The 20,567-nt window shown below is 49.6% G+C and overlaps 2 protein-coding genes across 2 annotated transcripts; one reads left to right on the forward strand and one right to left on the reverse strand.

Moving 5' to 3' along the window:
* Positions 1-677: 677 nt before the first annotated feature.
* On the reverse strand, positions 678-3,152 carry selenom (selenoprotein M). Its single transcript, XM_067228234.1, has 5 exons — positions 2,898-3,152; positions 2,051-2,086; positions 1,923-1,957; positions 1,646-1,724; positions 678-1,349 (listed from the first exon to the last, which is right to left on the reverse strand). The coding sequence occupies exons 1-5, from the start codon at positions 2,991-2,993 to the stop codon at positions 1,137-1,139; spliced, it is 459 nt and encodes a 152-aa protein (XP_067084335.1). The 5' UTR covers positions 2,994-3,152; the 3' UTR covers positions 678-1,136.
* A 6,080-nt stretch (positions 3,153-9,232) lies between these two features.
* On the forward strand, positions 9,233-20,406 carry inpp5jb (inositol polyphosphate-5-phosphatase Jb). The gene is made up of 12 exons (XM_067228507.1): positions 9,233-9,732; positions 10,559-10,666; positions 11,106-11,214; positions 15,753-15,869; positions 17,202-17,377; positions 17,791-17,902; positions 18,192-18,301; positions 18,809-19,022; positions 19,318-19,455; positions 19,562-19,645; positions 19,855-19,959; positions 20,113-20,406. Exons 1-12 carry the CDS (start codon positions 9,233-9,235, stop codon positions 20,404-20,406), a joined length of 2,067 nt encoding a protein of 688 aa, XP_067084608.1.
* Positions 20,407-20,567: the final 161 nt, after the last annotated feature.

Genomic DNA, 20,567 nt, shown 5'->3' on the forward strand with positions numbered 1-20,567 from the left:
TTTATGCTTGGGTCGCGTGTTATTGAATGGATTCATTAGTGGGTGTTAAGACCATACTCTATACGTTTGACGTTTTAAAGGTCAGCAAATAAGTCTAGTGCTAAATCAGTGAATAAGTACACCTAGCCTCGTAGACTTAAGTCTTGTGCCCAAATGAAAGCTGGCTTTCAGCTCAGTTTTACAAAAGGTAAACTTTAGAGTATTGATGATTAAGGCAGAATATACTTTCTTGAATATACTTATACTGTATATTTTCTGAACTTTAGCAAAGGAGAATTTTATTCCATACGTATTTTAATGGTTTATTTTTCAAGAATTAAAAAAAAATGTTTTTGTTGTATTTCACTTTGTGCTTTTAGACTTTACATTGACCAATATTACTAAATTAAAATATTCCTGTCCATCCAAGGGCTTCCACAAGCTAGTGAATGCTGTACATAAGTTTGGACACATTGTCATAAAACAAGTTTCTATACAACACAGTGAAATGTGAATTAAATTTAAACCAACTATGGAAAATCATGACTTGTCTTTATTGCTTTAAACATTGTCTTGAGTGCAGTGTTGTACTGTTCAACATGCCATGTGATCTGCTAGCCATTTACACCAAATGGGAGGAAGCTGTGCTGTTATAAAAGATCTGAAAGTCAGTTCAGAAATGGCACAGATACAAAAAATAATTTGGGTAATTTTTTATTGTAACATCAGTTATGACACCCATACATCATGCCCTCCACTGCAGTCCTCCAGAGTGATACACTTCTGCCACCAGAACATGGGTCATCAGCTCTAAGCCAATCGGAACGATTTACAGCCTGGAGCGTCATTCAGTTTCCCAGTAAACAGGAAGTCATAAGCACACACGAGGGAGATGAGTGGAGAGACGATGACGCCGTAAGACACCTGACATTCATCGTAAAAACAAACACAAACCCAACACACCCCTTGAAAACGAACGACCAAACAGATTCTAAACAAAACGTCTTAACCGTGAGCCTCGGGAGGGCCAAATCTGTGCTTCTGAGATTCTGTCCTTTTTTTAAGTGCTGATCCAGAATCTGCTTGGCAGACATTTTAACCCCCAACATCTGTTGCGGGGCTACAGTGACGAGGCCTGGCTTCGCTAGGTGAGGGGGCTACAGATCAGAGTGCCCGTCCTCTGGGGACACGCTCTCCGTGGGCGGGGGTGAGGACGGGGTCTCCTCGCCATCTTTGAAGGGGCTGTCCTTGGCGGGGGAGAAGCGGAACTCCTCCGGGACCTCGTCTTCGGGCTCGGCCTTCTTGTAGAAGCCCAGTTTGCCCAGGAGCTCGTTGATTTCGGAGCGGGTCATGTCAGACAGGCCGATGCGCTGTGCAGGGCAGACACCAGCTTAGACACATTCATCTCATCAAATGGATGCGTATAGACGTTTTTACAAGCTTATGGCAGACGGCTTCACATGTCTACACCTGTAGAACTGCACCTAAACCCTCCAGGTCTCCTCCTTATACAGAACCCTCACAACAGCTTAAACACTCAATCCATTTTACATTCAATCCATTTGAGCAGACGATCAGATCTAAACCGACACAGAAACAGTGCACGTAGAAAGTAAAGCAGTAAATCACATCTTCGCTAACAGGCAGGGTGAAATACAGGACTTACATCCAGCTCCTCATAGTAGTGGTTAAGGAGGACAAGCTCAGGGTCGGCCCCAGGAATGTGCTTCATCACCAGATTGTGGCTGGGGAGGTCAAGGTTCACAACGGGAGATGTGGACTGTGTGTGTGTGTGTGTGTGTGTGTGTGTATCTGGTGAGCTACAGGGGGCACCCTGTGGATGGTGTTTTGTACACAGACGACAGACACAGTTGAGTTTCTATTCTAGTTCTAAGTGAGCATATGTTTTATGTGCTCGTTTGACTGCATTAGGAAAAGGATACTAAAGAGGAATATCCTGGGTGACAAAGGCTTTGACCTGTGGAAATAAGTTAATTTACAACAAATAGCACTATACTTAAATAAATAAAAAAGACACTTTATTATTGTATCATAAAGCTAAAGGGCTTACCTCTCTCAACCTGTTCAGCTGTCACCCACCACATGACTGAGGGAGAGTGAAAGATGACCATGAGGAGGAAACAGTGAATATTAAGTGTACACAAGTGAATGTTCCATGTGAAGAGAATTAATGTGTAGCTCTGTGGAAGCCTGATAACGGCCTTTCATTTGAATCAGGTGTGTCAGAGCAGGGAAAAATCTAAAACATACAGGACAGTGGGCACTGAGGACCAGGATTGAAGACAGTTACACAAAAGTACAGTTTTGTGTAATGCCCGATAGCCTGGCTGTGAATTACTGTACAGAAACCAAGAGGTGGAGGGCTAAAGCTGTAAAAACGATCCTATAGGTGTGATCCATCAGGGATGCCCTGGGGCTACTTGCTACACGGTCTCTAATGAACGGGTATTGTCAGGTAACTTGAGACCTTCGTCTCATTTTACTGACACGTATAACACTGACCTATTCTCGTCATGAAGACAACGGATTTCCGTGGTTGTTGGTTACAATTTCTCAGACGAAGACAGAATCTTAAATACTTCCCAAACTAATTGGGTATTTTTTGCTTCGTTTAGATCTTAAAAAAGTAATGCTAGGCCCGCGCACAAACTGCATGGAAAACAAAACTGTATTCAATGTAAGTATATATTCCGTTACAACGACATGGATGCAGTCCAAAGACGTCTACTTGTAAACCTTTACGTATATAAATATTTTGAATGTCCAACCCCTATAGAAGCAAGCATACCGAAAATGATCTTAACCCCGTTTCCTATGCATTAACGTAACATCTCAAAATGTAGGATTACTAGGCTGACAAAAGGTATAGAAACAGAACGCGATATAGGTTACTGTACCTCCACCTTCGCTTTTGCGAGACCATCCAGTTTCTTCAAATCTACATCATAGGCCGACAGACAGTGGAAAAAACTAGCGACGACAAACCACCACATGATTTGTCCTTGCTTTGCGTAAGGCGCGCTGAAAGCCTGGTTCTCCTTGCTTGTTCAGGTCCTCCACTCGACCTGAAAGCAGGTGTGGTGTATGATGAACAAAATATAGCAACTGCCCTTTTAGTCTACAGCTCTAAAGTGATGCTTGTCGATGTGATGTCCGGGACCTTGCCACGTCAAACGCTTCCTCGTTACGTCGGGCGAGGGAGGGAGGGAGGGAGGGGGGCGTTGCTCATTGGTGAATTGCAACCGGTGAATTAAACAACATCTCGAGTGAGAAACGAAAGAAGTGTTTCGCCCAATTGGGGTTTTAATACCCATAGCGTTTTGTTTGGTACCACCTTCAAAAAAATAAATAAGATGGAAACATCCGGGATACCAAGGGTAGGTAAGGCAACCGAGACTGAATGCATTTTAACCATCTAACTTCTCCGAGAATTGGGTCCAAATGCTAAAATCTGAAGATCTGAATTCGTTGGTGTTTCAATTTCAGTATTAAGTATTCAATGCCTTTTAAAATTCAAAACATTGTCACTGCTTTGCTTCCTTACTTTTAGAATATTGTTTCACATCCAGATTTTCAAATGTTGCTCAATTTCCGTAGACGCCTTTAGGAACTTTTAACCTTGTCCAAATGTCCGCTGCCTTGGGGTTGAGCGGCACTTCTCACAATATACCACTAGGAGGCACTAATGCTTCGTTACATTTAGATTAACTGGCTTACTCCGTGCTGTGGACCTAACCGACGGAATCGGTTGCATAGTCTTCGTATTTTGAAGGGCATAGATTGTAGTTTATCGTTAAATCGACGGCAGATGCTGACAACATATGCATACCTTTCAGTAGGATACTAAACAGATGAGGGCGGACAGGGTCGTGTGTATGATTTGTTTATGAAATGCATGTCGCCAGTGCCAAAAGTAGAACATTGTAATACTCTACTTAAAAGAGCACCTGCACTGTGAATACCGATGTTTTGATAAGGAGAACAAGTGTCAGGTTTGATCAACATTGAAACCGGGAGAAGTCTCCTTTTACACAGTTACAGCTCGTACTGTACCTGGTCATACTCAGGAAAGGTTACGCCGAACAAGCCACGGGCGGTTTTACACGAGATCCATTTCATATTGAAGGATTCCTCTCCGTCTGTCATTTGATCATCTTGAAGCTTGACTAAAGAGGTAGGTACAGTAAATGTAGAATCGTGGATTCTAGCAATCAATAATTTGTAGAACTGCTTACAACAGCAACACAACATACTGTTCTGTATGTTAACGTTCCTGGTAACCATGTAGCATGTCATTGGTCGCAAACGTTCTAATGCATTTAAGCATTTTCCTAAACATGACCATTACTAAACATTTAAGTGTGATGTAATATTGTACATTAATATTGAATGTGGAATGAAATCTAACCATGGACTTCTGTACGGATGAATACACTTTGTTTTCTTTGGTTACCGAGGTTACACATCATTTCACTAAATCCTGATAAATTATTGATTCAATTTAATGTTTACTAATGAGCCATACGTGCGCCTAGTGTTACACGTGTATGCTGTCGTTTGGTCAGTATCTTTTGGTTTGATCCTTTCCACGAATTACGATTATTTGGTTTCAAAACATCTTGTTTGCGGAAATGTGACTCGAGTAGAATGTCAGTTGTTGTTTATCAGGAGGTTATACTTCATCCCTAATACACACTCACTCACTCACACACAAATACACACACACACCTTGTCTTTATCTCTCTGATACAAACACACACAAACATGCTCTGAGAGATCAAATCTGCCACTGTGAAACACTGAATTGAAATTACCCTCAATTGTTTTTTCTTCTTTAGAAATTGTCCTTGAAATAGGAATGAAAATAGGCCACAGATGACGGTGGCTGGCCTCATTCAATTTTAGGCTTCAGTCATCACATCATCTACATTTTACATTATCTCCACAGTTAAAAGATTTTTTGGAGTAGCATTGCTTGATTAAAACCCATGTTATTATGATCGTGACTAAGATGTTTCCTTTTGGAAAAGGTTATTTTGAAACGCAAGCATTGCTGTTTTTATACTGAGATAGTGTTGTTGACACTCATAGCACATTATCACTTCTCTCTGACAGGAACCATTAGTCTCCGTTCGTTTCTATTAACATGACAGCGTCTTCTCTACAGGGATGCCCACATGACTAACCTCATATTTATACCCTTGATGAGGGAGGAAAACTTGGATGTAAAAACACTTAAAAAATAAATGTGTCACATTTTACTGGTAAAATGCTGCAATCTCTGACAGTTTGTCCTGGGAGAGGCCGGGGTTGACTCAAACGTCTGGTCGAGATTAGACACTTGGGATTCGTCTGCTCCAGGTCATGTGATCATTATTGTAAAAAAGGTCGAAGGTCGGGTTAACGGTTGACAGTTTTTTTTTCTTCCCATGACCCAATTGCCCATTGATTATTAAGTTGCACGCACACACACATACACACACATGCACACTCTCTCTTTCTCTCACTCTCACACACACACACACTCTCAGCTCATGTTTTGTGTTGTTCCATCCTCTGGCATGGCCCTTTGAAAGGATTTCATATTTCTCATTAAACAGATAGCAGCAGGGCAGGAAGTAACTCTTGGGCATTTAATTGACTTCACTTTAAGATTGCGTAAGCCTCTAATTCCATGCACATGCAAGTGTGGTACTCCAGCCACCCAGCCGTGGCCTCCCAGTGTTAGGAATCCATTCACACATCCACAACTGCATCCCTCCTTACGTTTGTTATCAGCAGCAACAGACTGCTCAGCTGTAAGTGGCACGCCGAACCCTGTCTTCAGACCCCCGTCTGAAAGGATATCAGGCTGAGGAATGTTAGATGATTGTGGACACCCTGGGAGACCTCCTCAGAGCAGCGCTCGGTCTGAATGGCCGTGTCTGGGGAGCGGGCCTTTCCGTAACCTTGAAGGGAGTCAGACAACGTGAATAAGCTGTTACTCGACCGTCTCTCCCTGGCTGGTCTCTGAGCCACTCAGCTGGGGCTGTGGTTGGCTGGAACCTTCTGTTGACTACCGTTCCTAACGCCTGGCTACGGATGTGGTGCTTCTGTGATGTGAGGATCCCCTCTCTCTTTCACCCTCTCTCTTTCTCAGTTTTACCCTCTATCTTTCACTCTCTCTATTTTACCCTCTCTCTCTCTCTCTCTCTCTCTCTCTCTCTCTCTCTCTCTCTCTCTCTCTCTCTCTCTCTCTCTCTCTCTCTCTCTCTCTCTCTCTCTCTCTCTCTCTCTCTCTCTCTCCCTCTCTCCCTCTCTCAGTTTTATCCTCTATCTTTCATCTACCATCTCTTTTTCTCCCACTCTGTTTCCCTCTCTCTCCTCCTCCCTCTCTCTCCCCCGCCCTTCCTCTCACTCTCTTCTTCTCAGGGGGCTTCATGTAAACATCACGGCAGATTTGCTGTTATCAAATCATTCCCCTCTCTCTCTCCCTCTCTGACTCTCTCTCCCCTGTCGAACGTGAGTGGAATGTGAAGTGTTTGCTGTGGGAGTCTGTCTCCCCCGGAACGTGTGTGATGCCCTGGAATGACATGCAGGTTCCTCTTCTGCCACTCCCAAAGCGTCATAAACACACAGCTGGAAGACCTCACTGAGACGCCGTCGAATATCGTCGGAGGAAGAAACCGTGAGCATGAGAATCAATGTGTTCTGGGAGCGTCTATCTATAGAGCAGCAAGGCCAGTGGGACTGAGGGATGGTGACGTCACTTACAGAGGCTGTGAGGGGGTTGGCTGAGACGGACAATACACAGCCAGTCAGCGGAGGGGCCGAACACAAGTGTCACCTCAGAGCAGAGAGAGAGAGAGAGACACACAGAGAGAGAGAGAGAGAGAGAGACACAGAGAGAGAGAGACAGAGAGAGAGACACAGAGAGAGAGACACAGAGAGAGAGAGATAAGGAGAGGAGGAAAAAGAGAGACTGGGAGAAGAAAAAAAGAAGAAAAGGCTAATTCTAGGTATGGGGTTTGGTAGACAGACGCTTGGAGTTCGTCTGAGAGAAAATTGCAGGGATGACAGAGACGGGATTGGAGGATAGGCGTAGAGATGATGTGTGAAGGGATAGGGGACGCTGGTAGGAGAGCTGGGAACACGGAAGGACTTGGATGTGAACGATTAGGTTGCTGAGGAAAATCACAAAAGATTTTGAGTTGAGGAGTGCTGAGTAGAAAAGAGAAAAAAACTACGGAAGAGAAGAGGATTATAGCATGGAGAATTATACCGTTCCAGAGAGAAAGAGAGAGAGAGATACAGTGTGTGTGTGTGTGTGTGTGTACATGTGACAGAAGAACACTTACAAAAGACAGATTTATGATTTGGAGAGACAGAATGTTGTCACCGTGGGAACAACTTGCCTCCCCTCTCACCCCCCGGGGCTGGTTGCACCGACCCAGTCACCCCCTCCCCTCCTCCCCAGCCTGCCACAGAAACACCCAACACAGGCCCCTGCCATGTGCCTAGGGACCAGGCTGTTGGTTCATATTAACACCATGTCAGTATGCATGTGGAATGCAGGGGTGCATGTGACCGAACCCCCACCCCCCTGCCAAGGCAGCTCCCCACACCGACCTCCTCCTGAAGGTCGTGGGCCCGTTTCTGTCAAGGTCACCGTGAATTGTTCTCTGAAGTCCCTCCCTGCTCCGACCTGAGGATTGGTTATTTTAGAAGTCTGTTTCCATGGGAGATGCTGAAATAATAAAGTGGCTTGGAACAGGGAGGATCATGGGAAGGGAGAGAACAGGAGGTTCTGTTGTCAGGGCGGCATCCTACTGACAGACAGACAGACAGACAGACAGACAGACAGTCCCATGTGTGTGTGTGTGTGGGGTGGAGACGTGAGACAACCTCACCTCCTCCCTCACCCTCCACCTCAGAGTGAGGCAAAGCTCCAAGCCTGTCCTTGACTCATCTCCCCTCAGACCCGGGGCGTTCTGGGGCCAGAGGCGGTATCCTTCCCTGCAGACTTGCTCTCTCTCTCTCCCTCTCTCCCTCTCTCTCTCTCTCTCTCTCTCTCTCTCTCTCCGTGTTGTTGTTGTGTCTCGGGGCTGTGGAGCGGTGGTGTTGTCGCCCTGCAGCTCCCCCCTGGCCGGCCCCAAGCAGGTGTTCTGAGCTGATAGGACCTGACTCCTGGTCTCCGTGGTAACCAGGGGACTGGCAGGTTGCTCAGGTACGGGAGGGGAGGGGGAGGAGGGTCGATAAGCCAGACCCCGTGCGTCTCTGCCCGATGTTGTGTGTGAGTTTCGAACCAGAACTGAGGGAGGTGTAGCGTGGAAGAAAGATCACATGGGTGAACTAGGCTCCCTCACTTAACCACTCTCTCTCTTTCCTGCTGTTCTTTTCTATATATCTTTCTCTCTTTCCATCTCCCTTTCTCCACATCTCCCCCTTTTTGTCTCCCTTTCTCTCTCTTGACCCCTCCCCTTAATCTCACACTCTGTCTTTCTTTCGTCTTTCATCTCTATCTCCATGGCACCTGTGTTTACCTCTCTTTATCTCTGCTTCATCTCCTTCCCACCCACCAGCCTCTTAGTCCCTTCGGTGTTTTGCTCTCTCTAAACGCCCCCTCTCTCTCTCTCTCTCTCTCTCTCTCTGCCTCTCTGTCGCTTTCTCTCTCCCTCTCTCTCTCCCCCTTTCTCTCTCTCTCCCTCTATCTCTCCCTCTCTCTCTCTCTCCCTGTCTCCATCTCTCCCTTTCTCTCTCTCTCCCTCTTTATCTCTCTCTCCCTCTTTATCTCTCTCTGTCGCTTTCTCTCTCTCTGTCGCTCTCTCTCTCTCTGTCGCTCTCTCTCGCTTTCTCTCTCTCCCTCTTTCTCTCTCTCCCTCGCTCGCTCTCTCCCTCTTTCTAACTCCCTATCTGTCTCCCTCCTCTTCTTTCTCCCTCTCTCTCCCCCTCTCTCATTTCACTCTCTTGTCTCCCTCCCTCTCATTCCCTCCTCCTGGAGGACTTAATGACCTGCTCTCAGCCGCCCACAGGAGTACTGCTCAGGCCCAGCCAACTCTCCCAGCCAGGGGCTGATGACAGTGTGATGTGTCTGAGGGACTGGATGGACCACATTCATATCTGCATGCATCTGCTTGTCCTGCAGATACATGCAGATCGACTTACGTCGTTTATCTGTCAGGTGACAGAATCGCGTCGTCCAATGACAGCGTCTGAATGCTGTTGTTTTTCGTTTCAGGGAATCTAAAAGAAGATGGATCCTGAGAACCAGAACCAGAGCGAGTCGCTGTCTGACACCCCTCCAGGACCGGCCGAGGCCGCCCCTGCCCCCCAGCCTCCAGCCCCCCAGCCTCCAGCCCCCCAGCCTCCAGCCCCAGCCAGGCCACGCAGGCCTCAGCGAACCCCCAGGGTGGAGGGGTCTGTGGACATCTGCGAGCCCAAGCCTGACCCCCCGTCCTCCAGCCAGGATCAGGCCTCCAACGACGTCCCAGACGCCCCAGCCGAGGTCAGCCACCCCAAACCTCCGCGCCCCACCAGACCCCCTGGAGGCCCCTCGGAAGGGCCCCTGGCAGCCGGCCCCAAGATGCCACCCCATCACCCGGGGGCCCGGACCCCCATCTCCATGAGGGCCGCCTCGGTGCCACAGCCCCCATCCTCCAAGCCTCTGCCTCCCCACCTCACCCCTCACGCCCAGAGGGCGTTCTCCGTAGCGGGAACGGCTGACACTCAAGCCCAGACTGTGGAGGACTTCAGGTGAGCTCCACGACCCTCCTACGACCCCTCACACACGCCCTGGCTAAAGGCTTGCCTCAGAGAGGAAAGTTCATCACAGAGAGAAGGAGATCGTAACAAGGCCATCAGACCTTTAGAGATGTCCCTCCTGAAGCACTGCAGTGTACTGTAGCTAACTGTGCTGAATGTCAACTACAACCTCACTTCCTGTCACATGGTGTGAGGGTGTACTACCAGACTGTGTCAGAGTCTAACCAGGACAGGACAGATCTCCATGTGACTGGCCGGCTGGCCCTCTCTGTTTCTCTCTCTCTGTTTCTCTCTCTCTGTTTCTCTCTCTCTGTTTCTCTCTCTCTGTTTCTCTCTCTCTCCGCCCCTCTCTCTCCCCTCTCTCTCTTTCTCTCTCTCACTCTCACTACACAGACACAAACACATACACACATGCACATACACACGATTCCCTCTCCACCCAAGCTAAACATGCCAGACACGATTCCTTCATTTCCGAAAAATAACCTGGGGATTGATCTAAGAGTGATTCGCTGTAGCAATTAGCTGCAGCCCAGCCCTCTGCACTAGTCCAGCACTAGGGAGGTAAATCCTCTCAGGCTCAGGCCAGAGGATTTGTTAAGAAGACCTCTGCTAACCACTCTGACTTAGGAAGCACATTCATCTAATGAACTGAGGAGGTTAGAGAGAGGTGCTGTGTGTGTCCAGCTGAGAGCATGTTACCCAGGATGCCGGGGCTGACCTTGTCCCCTGTGTCTGTCAGGATGGATGAATGGATGAATGCATTTTACTTGAATATCAGTTGAATTGAGCTGGATTGTTCCTTCAACCCCAACAGGGTTCACATCATCACCTGGAACGTGGGCTCCGCCATGCCACCCGATGACATCACCGCGTTGCTAGGGCTCCACATCGGCGACGGGAACACAGACATGTACATCATTGGGTGAGCTCACTCACTCCAACCCGGTTCTCCATTGGACCGTTTATTTCCTGTATGTTCCGTCTTGTTAGCTAGTCAGCTACAGCAGCAGCAGGCATGTATGGCTCCAAGATATCGGATTGGGCGAGGTGATGGTTCTGTGTACCTGGTTGCCACGGTTACTAACGAGTCATCGTTGACCTGGGCGTCAGAGAGAGAGAGAGAGGGGGGGGGGGGGAGAGAGAGAGGGAGTGGGGGTCAGATGGCTGAGCGGTTAGGGAGTCGGGCTATTAATCAGCAGGTTGTTGGTTCGATTCCCGGCCGTGCAAAATTACGTTGTGTCCTTGGGCAAGGCACTTCACCCTACTTGCCTCGGGGGGAATGTCCCTGTACTTACTGTAAGTCGCTCTGGATAAGAGCGTCTGCTAAATGACTAAATGTAAATGTGACCTCTCTCTCTCAGCTTACAGGAAGTGAACTCCATGATCAATAAGAGGCTGAAGGACGTGTTGTTCACGGACCAGTGGAGCGACGTCTGCATGGAACGACTCTGCCCCTTTGGATACGTGCTGGTCAGTAAATGGTTAACCACGCACTTAGTTAACGGTCGCACGCACACACACGCATGTGAAACACGGAAAGTTCTTGGAGCTGTACAGTTCTCTTGCTGTTTTTCAGAACCTTGTCATGTGTGTAATATGTACAGGCAGATCTCTGCCGATGAGCTGATGACTTCAAACATGCGTGCAGTGTTGATTTATCTATTATCTTCCTGTCTATCAGACTCCTTTGATGACACACGCACATAACACACGCACATAACACACACACGCACATAACACACACACACATAACACACACACGCACATAACACACATAACACACACACGCACATAACACACGCACATAACACACATAACACACATAACACACATAACACACACACGCACATAACACACACATGCACATAACACACGCACATAACACACATAACACACACATAACACACATAACACACACATGCACATAACACACACACACACATTTAACAAAAGCTCTCTACTTCCCCCATTCTCTTTTTATCTTTGTTCCTCTCCATTTATCTCTGTCTCTCTCACACACACACACACATACACACAAACGCATTCTTACACACATACACTCACACACACACACTCAGCTCTAAGGCTTATCTTGAGCCCCTCACCCAAAGGCATGCTTCAGCACGATTGGTCAGGGAACATTTTCCATCCTATTCCAATGTCCTTATTTACGCTTTCCATCCAGTCACACTCAGCGAGTGTGTGTGTTTGTGTGTGTGTGTCTGTGTAGTGAGAGTGTGAGAGAGAGGGAGAGAGAGAGAGAGAGAGAGAGAGAGAGAGAGGGGAGAGAGAGGGGAGAGAGAGAGAGGGGAGAGAGAGAGGGAGAGGGGAGAGAGAGAGGGGAGAGAGAGAGGGAGAGAGAAACAGAGAGAGAGAAACAGAGAGGGCCAGCCGGCCAGTCAGCGTGGGAGGATCAGAGAGAGCTTGTGAGTCCCAGAGTGGGTGTTTGTTACGGGGGACCCAGCTGGTCCAGTGTGTTGGTATCGGTCTGTCAGTCTAACATGTCGCCCGTCGCTGCTGGAGAGGAGAGCCATGATTCAGCTGCTCAGCGCAGGGAGCCACACAAGCTGCTCCCAGAGAGGGACGGGCTATTTTTGGGGCCGTGAGGCTGGGGTTTGATGGGGCCCTGTCAGCCTGGCTGACGAGGCCCCCTCTGTCAGCCAGGCTGCCGTCTGAACCTCCAGCAGACTCTGACCCTCATCACCAGGCTGTCTGCGGAGGTGTCAGCATGCATGGCTCCTGATGGAAATCCTGGGTTGATTTTTACATTTCACCAGTAATTCATTTAGCAGGCGCCTTTTATACAAAGCGACTTACACACGTGGAAAGTACAGCAGGAAATGCTGGATCTGAGGTGGGTTCTGTGGCTGTCTGGCTGTCCAGGGCGTGGTGGACATCCGCGAGGTGTCGAGGTCTCCAGGAAGGGGAGGTGGAACCAGACATCTTAGTTTCCACCCCTCTGTCAGCGATAGGCTTCCCTCCCCTCGTCCATCATCCGCCCCCGCTCCACCTCTCCCCCCCCCCCGCTTCCCCTGTCTCCCCTCAACCCTCCCCCTTCCATCAACCCTCCACACCCTAAACCCACCCTCCACCCTTCCTCTTAATCATCCTCCCTCCCCTCTCAACTCTCCCCCCCTCCGCCTCCCATCCTGAACCTGAAGGCCTCTGGAGACCAATCACAGCGAGGGCCGGCAGATATCGACCGTCCGTCTTGAAAACAGACCCTAACCCAAGACATCTGCTGCCCTTTCAGAAGCATCTACAGTTTCGGGCTTAATCAGTTGCTGGTGTAACAACCCCAGAGGGCGTCTGACAACAGCAAAACACATGTTACACTTTGTGTTGTGGACACTGGGGGATACTGAGGGAAATGAGCGCGGTATACACTTAATTAAATAACGCTTTTACTGGAGATTACTAGCTAGGTGGGCACTTATGTAATCGATAGATAATGATTAGATAAGATAATGGCTTTTCTGGAGATCAAACTAGGTTGGTATACATTGAATGAGATAATGTTGTTTCTGGAAGACTTGCATGGATGTTACTGTCAGGACCATGGCTGTTCGTATTCAGGGCAACCCTGCTCACACAGTGGCTAACAACTCACGTTAGCCCTAAGTCACACACACACACTCCTAATCATGCACACACACACACACCCACACACTCGTAATCATGTCACATATCAGTCACACACAATCATGTGTATACACACCACACATCACACACACACACTGTATATATAGCGGTTCACGTTGTTTAATTGTAACTTGTTTAACTACATGCTCTTATGGTTCTTCCCTTTGGCACTTACTTTGGTTGTTCACAATGTGTGCTTCATGTTTTGGCTACTCGCGATGTTTTTTGGCTATCTTGTTGTTATGATCAGTGACCTATGCACTTTGTAAAGCTCTCTCTTGGAAGTCGCTTTGGATAAAAGCGTCTGCTAAATGAATAAATGTAAATGTAAATATATACAGTAAACACACACAAACACACAAATACACACATAAGTAATAATGCATGCACGCATCACATACACACACTGTATAGACACTGCATACTGGTGGGGCTCAGTGTTGAGTCTATTCTGGGTAACATGTAAACTACAGCCTCCAGGACCTCTCGTAGAGTTGAGTGATGTTGATCAGAAATATTTAACACACACTCGCAAAGACTGGCTAAGTAGGCTACCACCACACACACACAAACACACACACGCCCTCACACTGCCCATACACACACACACACGCCCTCACACTGCCCATAAACACACACACACGCCCTCACACTGCCCATAAACACACACACACGCCCTCACACTGCCCATACACACACACACACGCCCTCACACTGCCCATACACACACACACACGCCCTCACACTGCCCATACACACACACACACGCCCTCACACTGCCCATACACACACACACACGCCCTCACACTGCCCATACACACACACACACGCCCTCACACTGCCCATACACACACACACACGCCCTCACACTGCCCATAAACACAACAGCACACAATCTCTGTCCAGTTCACGGTTCAAGACACACCGTTACGCAACCACGTCTTCCAGATAGCCAGGGAGAACAGAGAGGGAGAGAGGGTTCTTCACGTGGGGGAAGTGCGGTACTGGCCAGAGGGAGACTCAGGCAGGGCGGCCAGGCTTCTGAAGGCTGAGGTGGGGGTGGGGTAGGAGATGGGGGTGGGGTAGGAGATGGGGGTGGGGTAGGAGGTGGGGGTGGGGTAGGAGATGGGGGTGGGGTAGGAGATGGGGGTGGGGTAGGAGATGGGGGTGGGGTAGGAGATGGGGGGTGGGGGAGTGGCGATTACGTGAGGCAGGCAAGACGGGAAACGCAGGAAGTAGCTGGTGATGTGGGAGGGGGGGGGGGGGGGTCCTTCGGGGCATATTTACATCAGGGAAAAAAACAGGAAGTGCTGTCTGTGTCATATCCTGATCCTGACACGATCTCTCTCACGATGGTACATTATGTAAGCAATTAGCTAATGGGACCATAAGATGGTCTTAATATGGAGAGGGGCGAAAAAAGGCCTTGTGTTTCACGGCTGCTCTGCTAGTCCTGGTGTCGGCTGGTCTGTGAGCACACCAGACGTGCTGCAGCTCTGCTGGTCCTGGTGTCGGCTGGTCTGATGCTTACCAGACGTGTTGCAGCGCTGCCTGTTGAGGCTGCTGATGATGTCAGAGGCTGGGTGGTCAGGTGGAGGGAGTGAGTGTTCACACAGAGAGGAGAGGCTGGGTGGTCAGGTGGACGGAGTGAGTGTTCATACAGAGAGGAGAGGCTGGAGACAATGAGCTCCTTTATGTCCACTGCTTCATGCAAAACATTGCACCAGCCTTCAGGGCTCGACGCAAATGTGAGAGAGAGCGAGAGAGAGAGGTTGTGTGTGTGTGTGTTTCTGCGAAAGGATGCGAGAGAGAGATAGAGAGAGAGAGAGGTTGTGTGTGTGTGTGTTTCTGCGAAAAGATGCGAGAGAGATAGAGAGAGAGAGGTTGTGTGTGTGAGAGAGAGTCTCTGGTGCGTGTGTTTGTGTATGTGTGCGTGGGAAAGAGAGTGAGAGAAAATGTGCGTTTGGACGTGTGTGTGTGTGTGAGAGAGACAGATAGAGAAAGAGAGAGCGAGAGAGTAGAACAGAGACGAACACAGTTTGCTGGGTTATGATAAGTCGGAAATGTGAATAAGCAAACAGTCAGTCTCCCCACCAGGTCTGCCCGAGGTGTGATGAGGTGTGATGAGGTGTGACATGTTCCTGTATCAACAAGCACATATCTTCTGTTCTCTCTGTGTTGAGCTGCAGTTATGCAGCCACAGCTGAAGCGCTCTGTGAGGGTGTGTAAAAAGGGCGAGACAAATACTATTCCATTTGATTTCTCACTCCCTCTCTCTCTCTCTTCCCCTCTTTCTTTCTTTCTCTCTCGCCCTCCTTCCCACCCTGCTCTCTCCCTCATCCCTCCATCTCTCTCTCTCTCCCCAGGTGACATCACAGCGTATGCAGGGTGTGCTGCTGTTGGTCTTTGCGAAGTATTACCACCTGCCCTTCCTGAGAGGAGTCCAGAGCCAGACCACCCGCACAGGCCTGGGGGGCTACTGGGTGAGCCCCCCCCCACACACACACACACACACACACACACACACAAACAGGACACTACTCACATACACACAGAACGCCACTTATATTCACACCCACACACAATGCATTCACACATGTACACACACACACTCACAGATTGACCACCAGCTCAGCGAGACAGGTCCACCTGACAGACTAAAAGCACCCCCCCCCCCCCCCTGCCCCCCAGGTCTGGAGAGAGAAGATGGTCTCAGACAGTCTCACAAAGCCCCCACTAATTCTGTGGAGGTGTCAAATGCCAGGTCTCTCATGACCTTTCACCCCGACACCTTCCTCTTCCCGCTCTCTGCGTCTGGCTCGTCCCTGTGTGGACTTCAGACGTGCGCTGCGCTCTGTGATAAGACCAGACAAGGGAAGCTCAAACAAATGTCACCTGACGTCCATATAAAGCCTTCACAGGCCGGATCATTTTGCATTAGAGATCATTACTGAAGGCATTTTTCTGAGAACTGTCTTATATTTACATGTAGTCATTTATCATACGCTCTTATCCAAAGCGACTTACAGTTAGTACAGGGACATTCCTTTGAGGCAAGTAGGGTGAAGTGCCTTGCCCAGGGACATAACGTCATATTTGTCACGGCCGGGAATTGAACCAGCAACTTTCTGATTGGTAGCCCGATTCCCTAACCGCTCAGCCATCTGACCCCCTTAACAGAAAGCAAGTGCCCGGCCTGGGCGAGTCATAACGACGGGTCTTTCAGGGCCACGTAGAGAGGCGTGGTCTCTGAACTCTCCTTCCTGTGTGAGATGAACATCGGCGCATCCTTTGTCTCTCTTCTCCCCACCGTGTCGTTCCTCCTGTCGTAGGTCAGAGAGAGCAGCGGGAGAGCAGCGGGGGACGGGATCCGCCCAGCCCTCACACTGAGCAGAGTAAACACCCACCTGAAATATTCATCCAAGTTAAATATTGATAAAAGGCATCTGCAGTTCGTTAGCACCACAGGGGGGCTTCCTGTCGGCAGATACAAGTCACGTCCCCGCCTGCCTCTTCCCCTACCTGCCCTGGTCGTCAGGGGCGCCCTGGTCGTTGGGGGCGCCCTGGTCGTCAGGGGCGCTGCTAAGAATGTTGAGCCCCATGAAGAGATAGTCATTTTTCCCCTCACCCCGCCCCCCCCCTCTCCATTTCTGTGATGTCTGTTTCACATAAACACGTGTTCATTCCAAGTTGCCCCTTCCCTCCCCCTTTGGGTAGTCAGTCTTCTCCTCACAGCTGCGCCCTCTCTGACTCTGTGACCTCTGACCTCCCTCTCTCTCCCCCTCTCCCTCTCCCTCCCTCCCTCCTGATGGCAGGGGAACAAGGGGGGTGTGAGCGCCCGTATGTCTGTGTACGGTCACTCGGTCTGCTTCCTGAACTGCCACCTCCCTGCTCACATGGAGAACTCAGAGCAGCGCATGGAGGACTTTGAGAGTATCCTGCAGCAGCAGCAGTTTGAGGCCCAGACGGCCACCGGGGTCCTGGACCACGAGTGAGTCACACACACACACACACGTGTTCATGTACACACACACACACACAGGTGTACATGTGTGAACCAAATTTTTGGTTCTCGCTGTGATATATTGTTTTATTACTGTTGCTTTTTCCCACAGGTACACTTGCACTTATAGCTGTTCATGTTGTTTGGTTGTGACTTGTTTAACTACATGCTCTTATGGTTCTTCCCTTTGGCACTTACTTTGGTTGTTCACAATGTGTGCTTCATGTTTTGGCTACTCGCGATGTTTTTTGGCTATCTTGTTGTTATGATCAGTGACCTATGCACTTTGTAAAGCTCTCTCTTGGAAGTCGCTTTGGATAAAAGCGTCTGCTAAATGAATAAATGTAAATGTAAATGTACACACATCCGCATAAATATGTTGACGTTATTGTCCTTCCTAGTGTGGTGTTCTGGTTCGGGGATCTGAATTTCCGCATCGACGACTTGGAGATGCATGTGGTGAAGGCAGCCATTGACAACAACAAGTATTCCATTCTGTGGGAGAAAGACCAGGTGAGACATCTCAGCCTTACTGAGTGTCCATCTTTATCCTGGACCCTACCTGCAGTGTGTAGTGTGCGCCACTAGAGGGCGACGAGAGACCTAGTAGTCTCTTTACACAAGCTAGTTTTGTACCTAGAACTCTTATCTTAGAAATCTTAATAATTTCAGTAAACATTACAGTTTGATAATGTGTGTTAGGTTAAAAAAAATTATAAACATTATATCCAACATTTAAAAAATGCCAGATTGACCCTTTATTTCAGTTTACTAACCAATTTTTCTGTAAATCTGTAATCAGCTGAACAAGGCCAAAGGAAACGAGATTGTTCTGGAAGGATTTCTGGAGGGTCCTCTGAAGTTTCCTCCCACGTACAAGTTTGACACTGGGACACACACGTACGACACCAGGTTAGTCCGCTCGGCTGTCCAGACTCACTTTGGTTTTCATTCCAACCTTGAGTACTATGAGTAGCTTCTTCTTTTATTGATCTGTCTCTCTCTGACTCTCCCTCTCGCTGTCTCCCTCCCCCCCTCTCTCTCCCTCCCTCTTTCTCTCCCCTCCCTTTCTCTGTCTCCCTCTGTATCCCTCCCTCCCTCCCCCCCACTCCCTCTCTCTTTCTCCTCTCCCTCTTTCTCTCCCCTCCCTGTCTCCCTCTCCCCTCCCTGTCTCCCTCTCTCTCTCTGTCTCCCTCCCTCCCCCACTCCCTCTCTCTCTTTTTCCTCTCCCTCTTTCTCTCCCTCTCTCTGTCTCCCTCCCTCCCCCACTCCCTCTCTCTTTCTCCTCTCCCTCTTTCTCTCCCCTCCCTGTCTCCCTCTCTCTGTCTCCCTCCCTCCCCCACTCCCACTCTCTCTTTCTCCTCTCCCTCTTTCTCTCCCCTCTCTGTCTCCCTCCCCCCACTCCCTCCCTCCCCTCAGTGGTAAGAAGCGTAAGCCGGCGTGGACAGACAGGATCCTGTGGCGTCTGAGGGCCCCCGTCCCAGCGGGCCCCGCCCCCGATGGCGGCGGCAACAAGCACGGCTCCTTGTCGTGCCTGAGCACAGGCACCAGGGTGACGCAGCACTTCTACCGCAGCCACATGGAGTACACCGTCAGCGACCACAAGCCCGTCGCCTCCATCTTCACCCTGCAGGTCAGACACCCCTCAGCGCCCTCCACCCCCACTGCACCCATTCTTTACCTTACATTTACTATTAGGCAAATAAGGCAAATAAGGTGAAGTGCCGTGCCCAGGGACACAACGTCATACTGCACGGCCGGGAATCGAACCAGCAACCTTTTGATTGGTAGCCCGATTCCCTAACCGCTCAGCCATCTGACCACAAATTCCCCCCTTTCTTTCCTGTCTCTCTCCAACTGTCCTATCAGTAAATAAAAGCTGAATAAAGGCAAAATACAGTGTATCTAAACAGTGGCCCTGTGTTTAGTTCCCCTACAAAGTGGACATGCCCCTGGTCACTCTCATGGTGGAGGACGAGTGGAACAGCGTTGCAGACGCCACCGCCAGGTTCAAGGTTGCTCCCAACTTCGCCCGTAGCTCCTGGGATTGGATCGCCCTGTACAAGGTACCTCATGTTCCCCCGGTGTTGACGGGCTGTCAGTTACACGGCCCTGGGTCATGATAGACGTCGAGTTATTTTGGAGAAAAAAAAACGATTTTTGCGTCTCCAGGTGGGGTTCAAACATCACAAGGACTACGTGGGGTATGTGTGGGCGAAGCAAGATGAGGCAGATTTCCATCGACAGGAACACCAGGTACAGAGTCGTAAGAAGGCAACTGAAATACAGAGATTGGTGTGTACGACTGTCTTACTAATGTTCTCTCTCTTTCTCTCTCTCTGTTTCTCTCTCTCTCTCTGATTCTCTCTCTGATTCTCTCTGTTTCTCTCTCTCTTTCTCTCTGCTTCTCTCTCTCTTTCTCTCTCTGTCTCTCTGTCTCCATGTCTGTCCGTAATCTCTTGCAGGTCACCTTCACCGAGGAAGAACTGCCCAAGGGTTCCGGAGACTTCCTCTTGGGTTACTATAGCAACAACATGAGCAGCATCGTGGGAGTGACCGAGCCGTTTCAGGTGAGGAGGGAGGAGAGAAGGTTCCAGAGCTTCCGTCAGGGCTCCGGAACCTTTACTTACTCTTCCTTTTCTCCTCCTCCTCCGCCTTTCCCCCTCTCCTCCTTCTCGACCTCCCCCATCCCTCCCTTCCTCTTCCACCCCTCCCTGCTGCAGATCCAGCTGCCCACCTCCAGCCCCGAAGCCAGCCCCTCCGACAGCTCCGAATTCAGCTCCGAGGACGACAGCATGAAGACGGGCTCGCGCAGCCCCAGCCCCAGCAAGCGCAAGCGCCGCGGTCCCCGTAGCAACAGTCGGAGCGGAAGCCCTCCAGCGGTGGAGGGCCTCAGTCTGCACTGCGCCCAGAACGATGCTCCCAACGGGCCAGCGGGGGGCGCTGACGAGGCCTCCAGTCCAGGGGAGAAGGCCGGGGCAGGGGCCGAGGCCGGGGCCGAGGATGCGGGGTTGTGATGGTCTGCCGTCACAGGGCCACATGGCTAACTCCTCAGTGTGGTTTGTTTTACACATGCACTGTATTGTATGTTTCCTTTAGTGAAAATGCACATTCTCTGATGCCATGTCTTCAAGGCCACAGCCACGGCTCTGATCGGAGGGGAGGCCTTGTGTTGGTT

Source organism: Osmerus mordax, chromosome 24, assembly GCF_038355195.1.
Source record: "Osmerus mordax isolate fOsmMor3 chromosome 24, fOsmMor3.pri, whole genome shotgun sequence".
Taxonomy (NCBI): domain Eukaryota; kingdom Metazoa; phylum Chordata; class Actinopteri; order Osmeriformes; family Osmeridae; genus Osmerus; species Osmerus mordax.

What these genes read in the sequence shown, in the direction of transcription:
- inpp5jb (XM_067228507.1), top strand. Translation starts at nt 9,233, where the DNA reads ATGGATCCTGAGAACCAGAACCAGAGCGAGTCGCTGTCTGACACCCCT. An exon ending in ACACACACGTACGACACCAG is followed by an intron (nt 18,302 to 18,808) that starts GTTAGTCCGCTC and finishes CCCTCCCCTCAG; the next exon opens with TGGTAAGAAGCGTAAGCCGG. An exon ending in CCTCCATCTTCACCCTGCAG is followed by an intron (nt 19,023 to 19,317) that starts GTCAGACACCCC and finishes CCCTGTGTTTAG; the next exon opens with TTCCCCTACAAAGTGGACAT.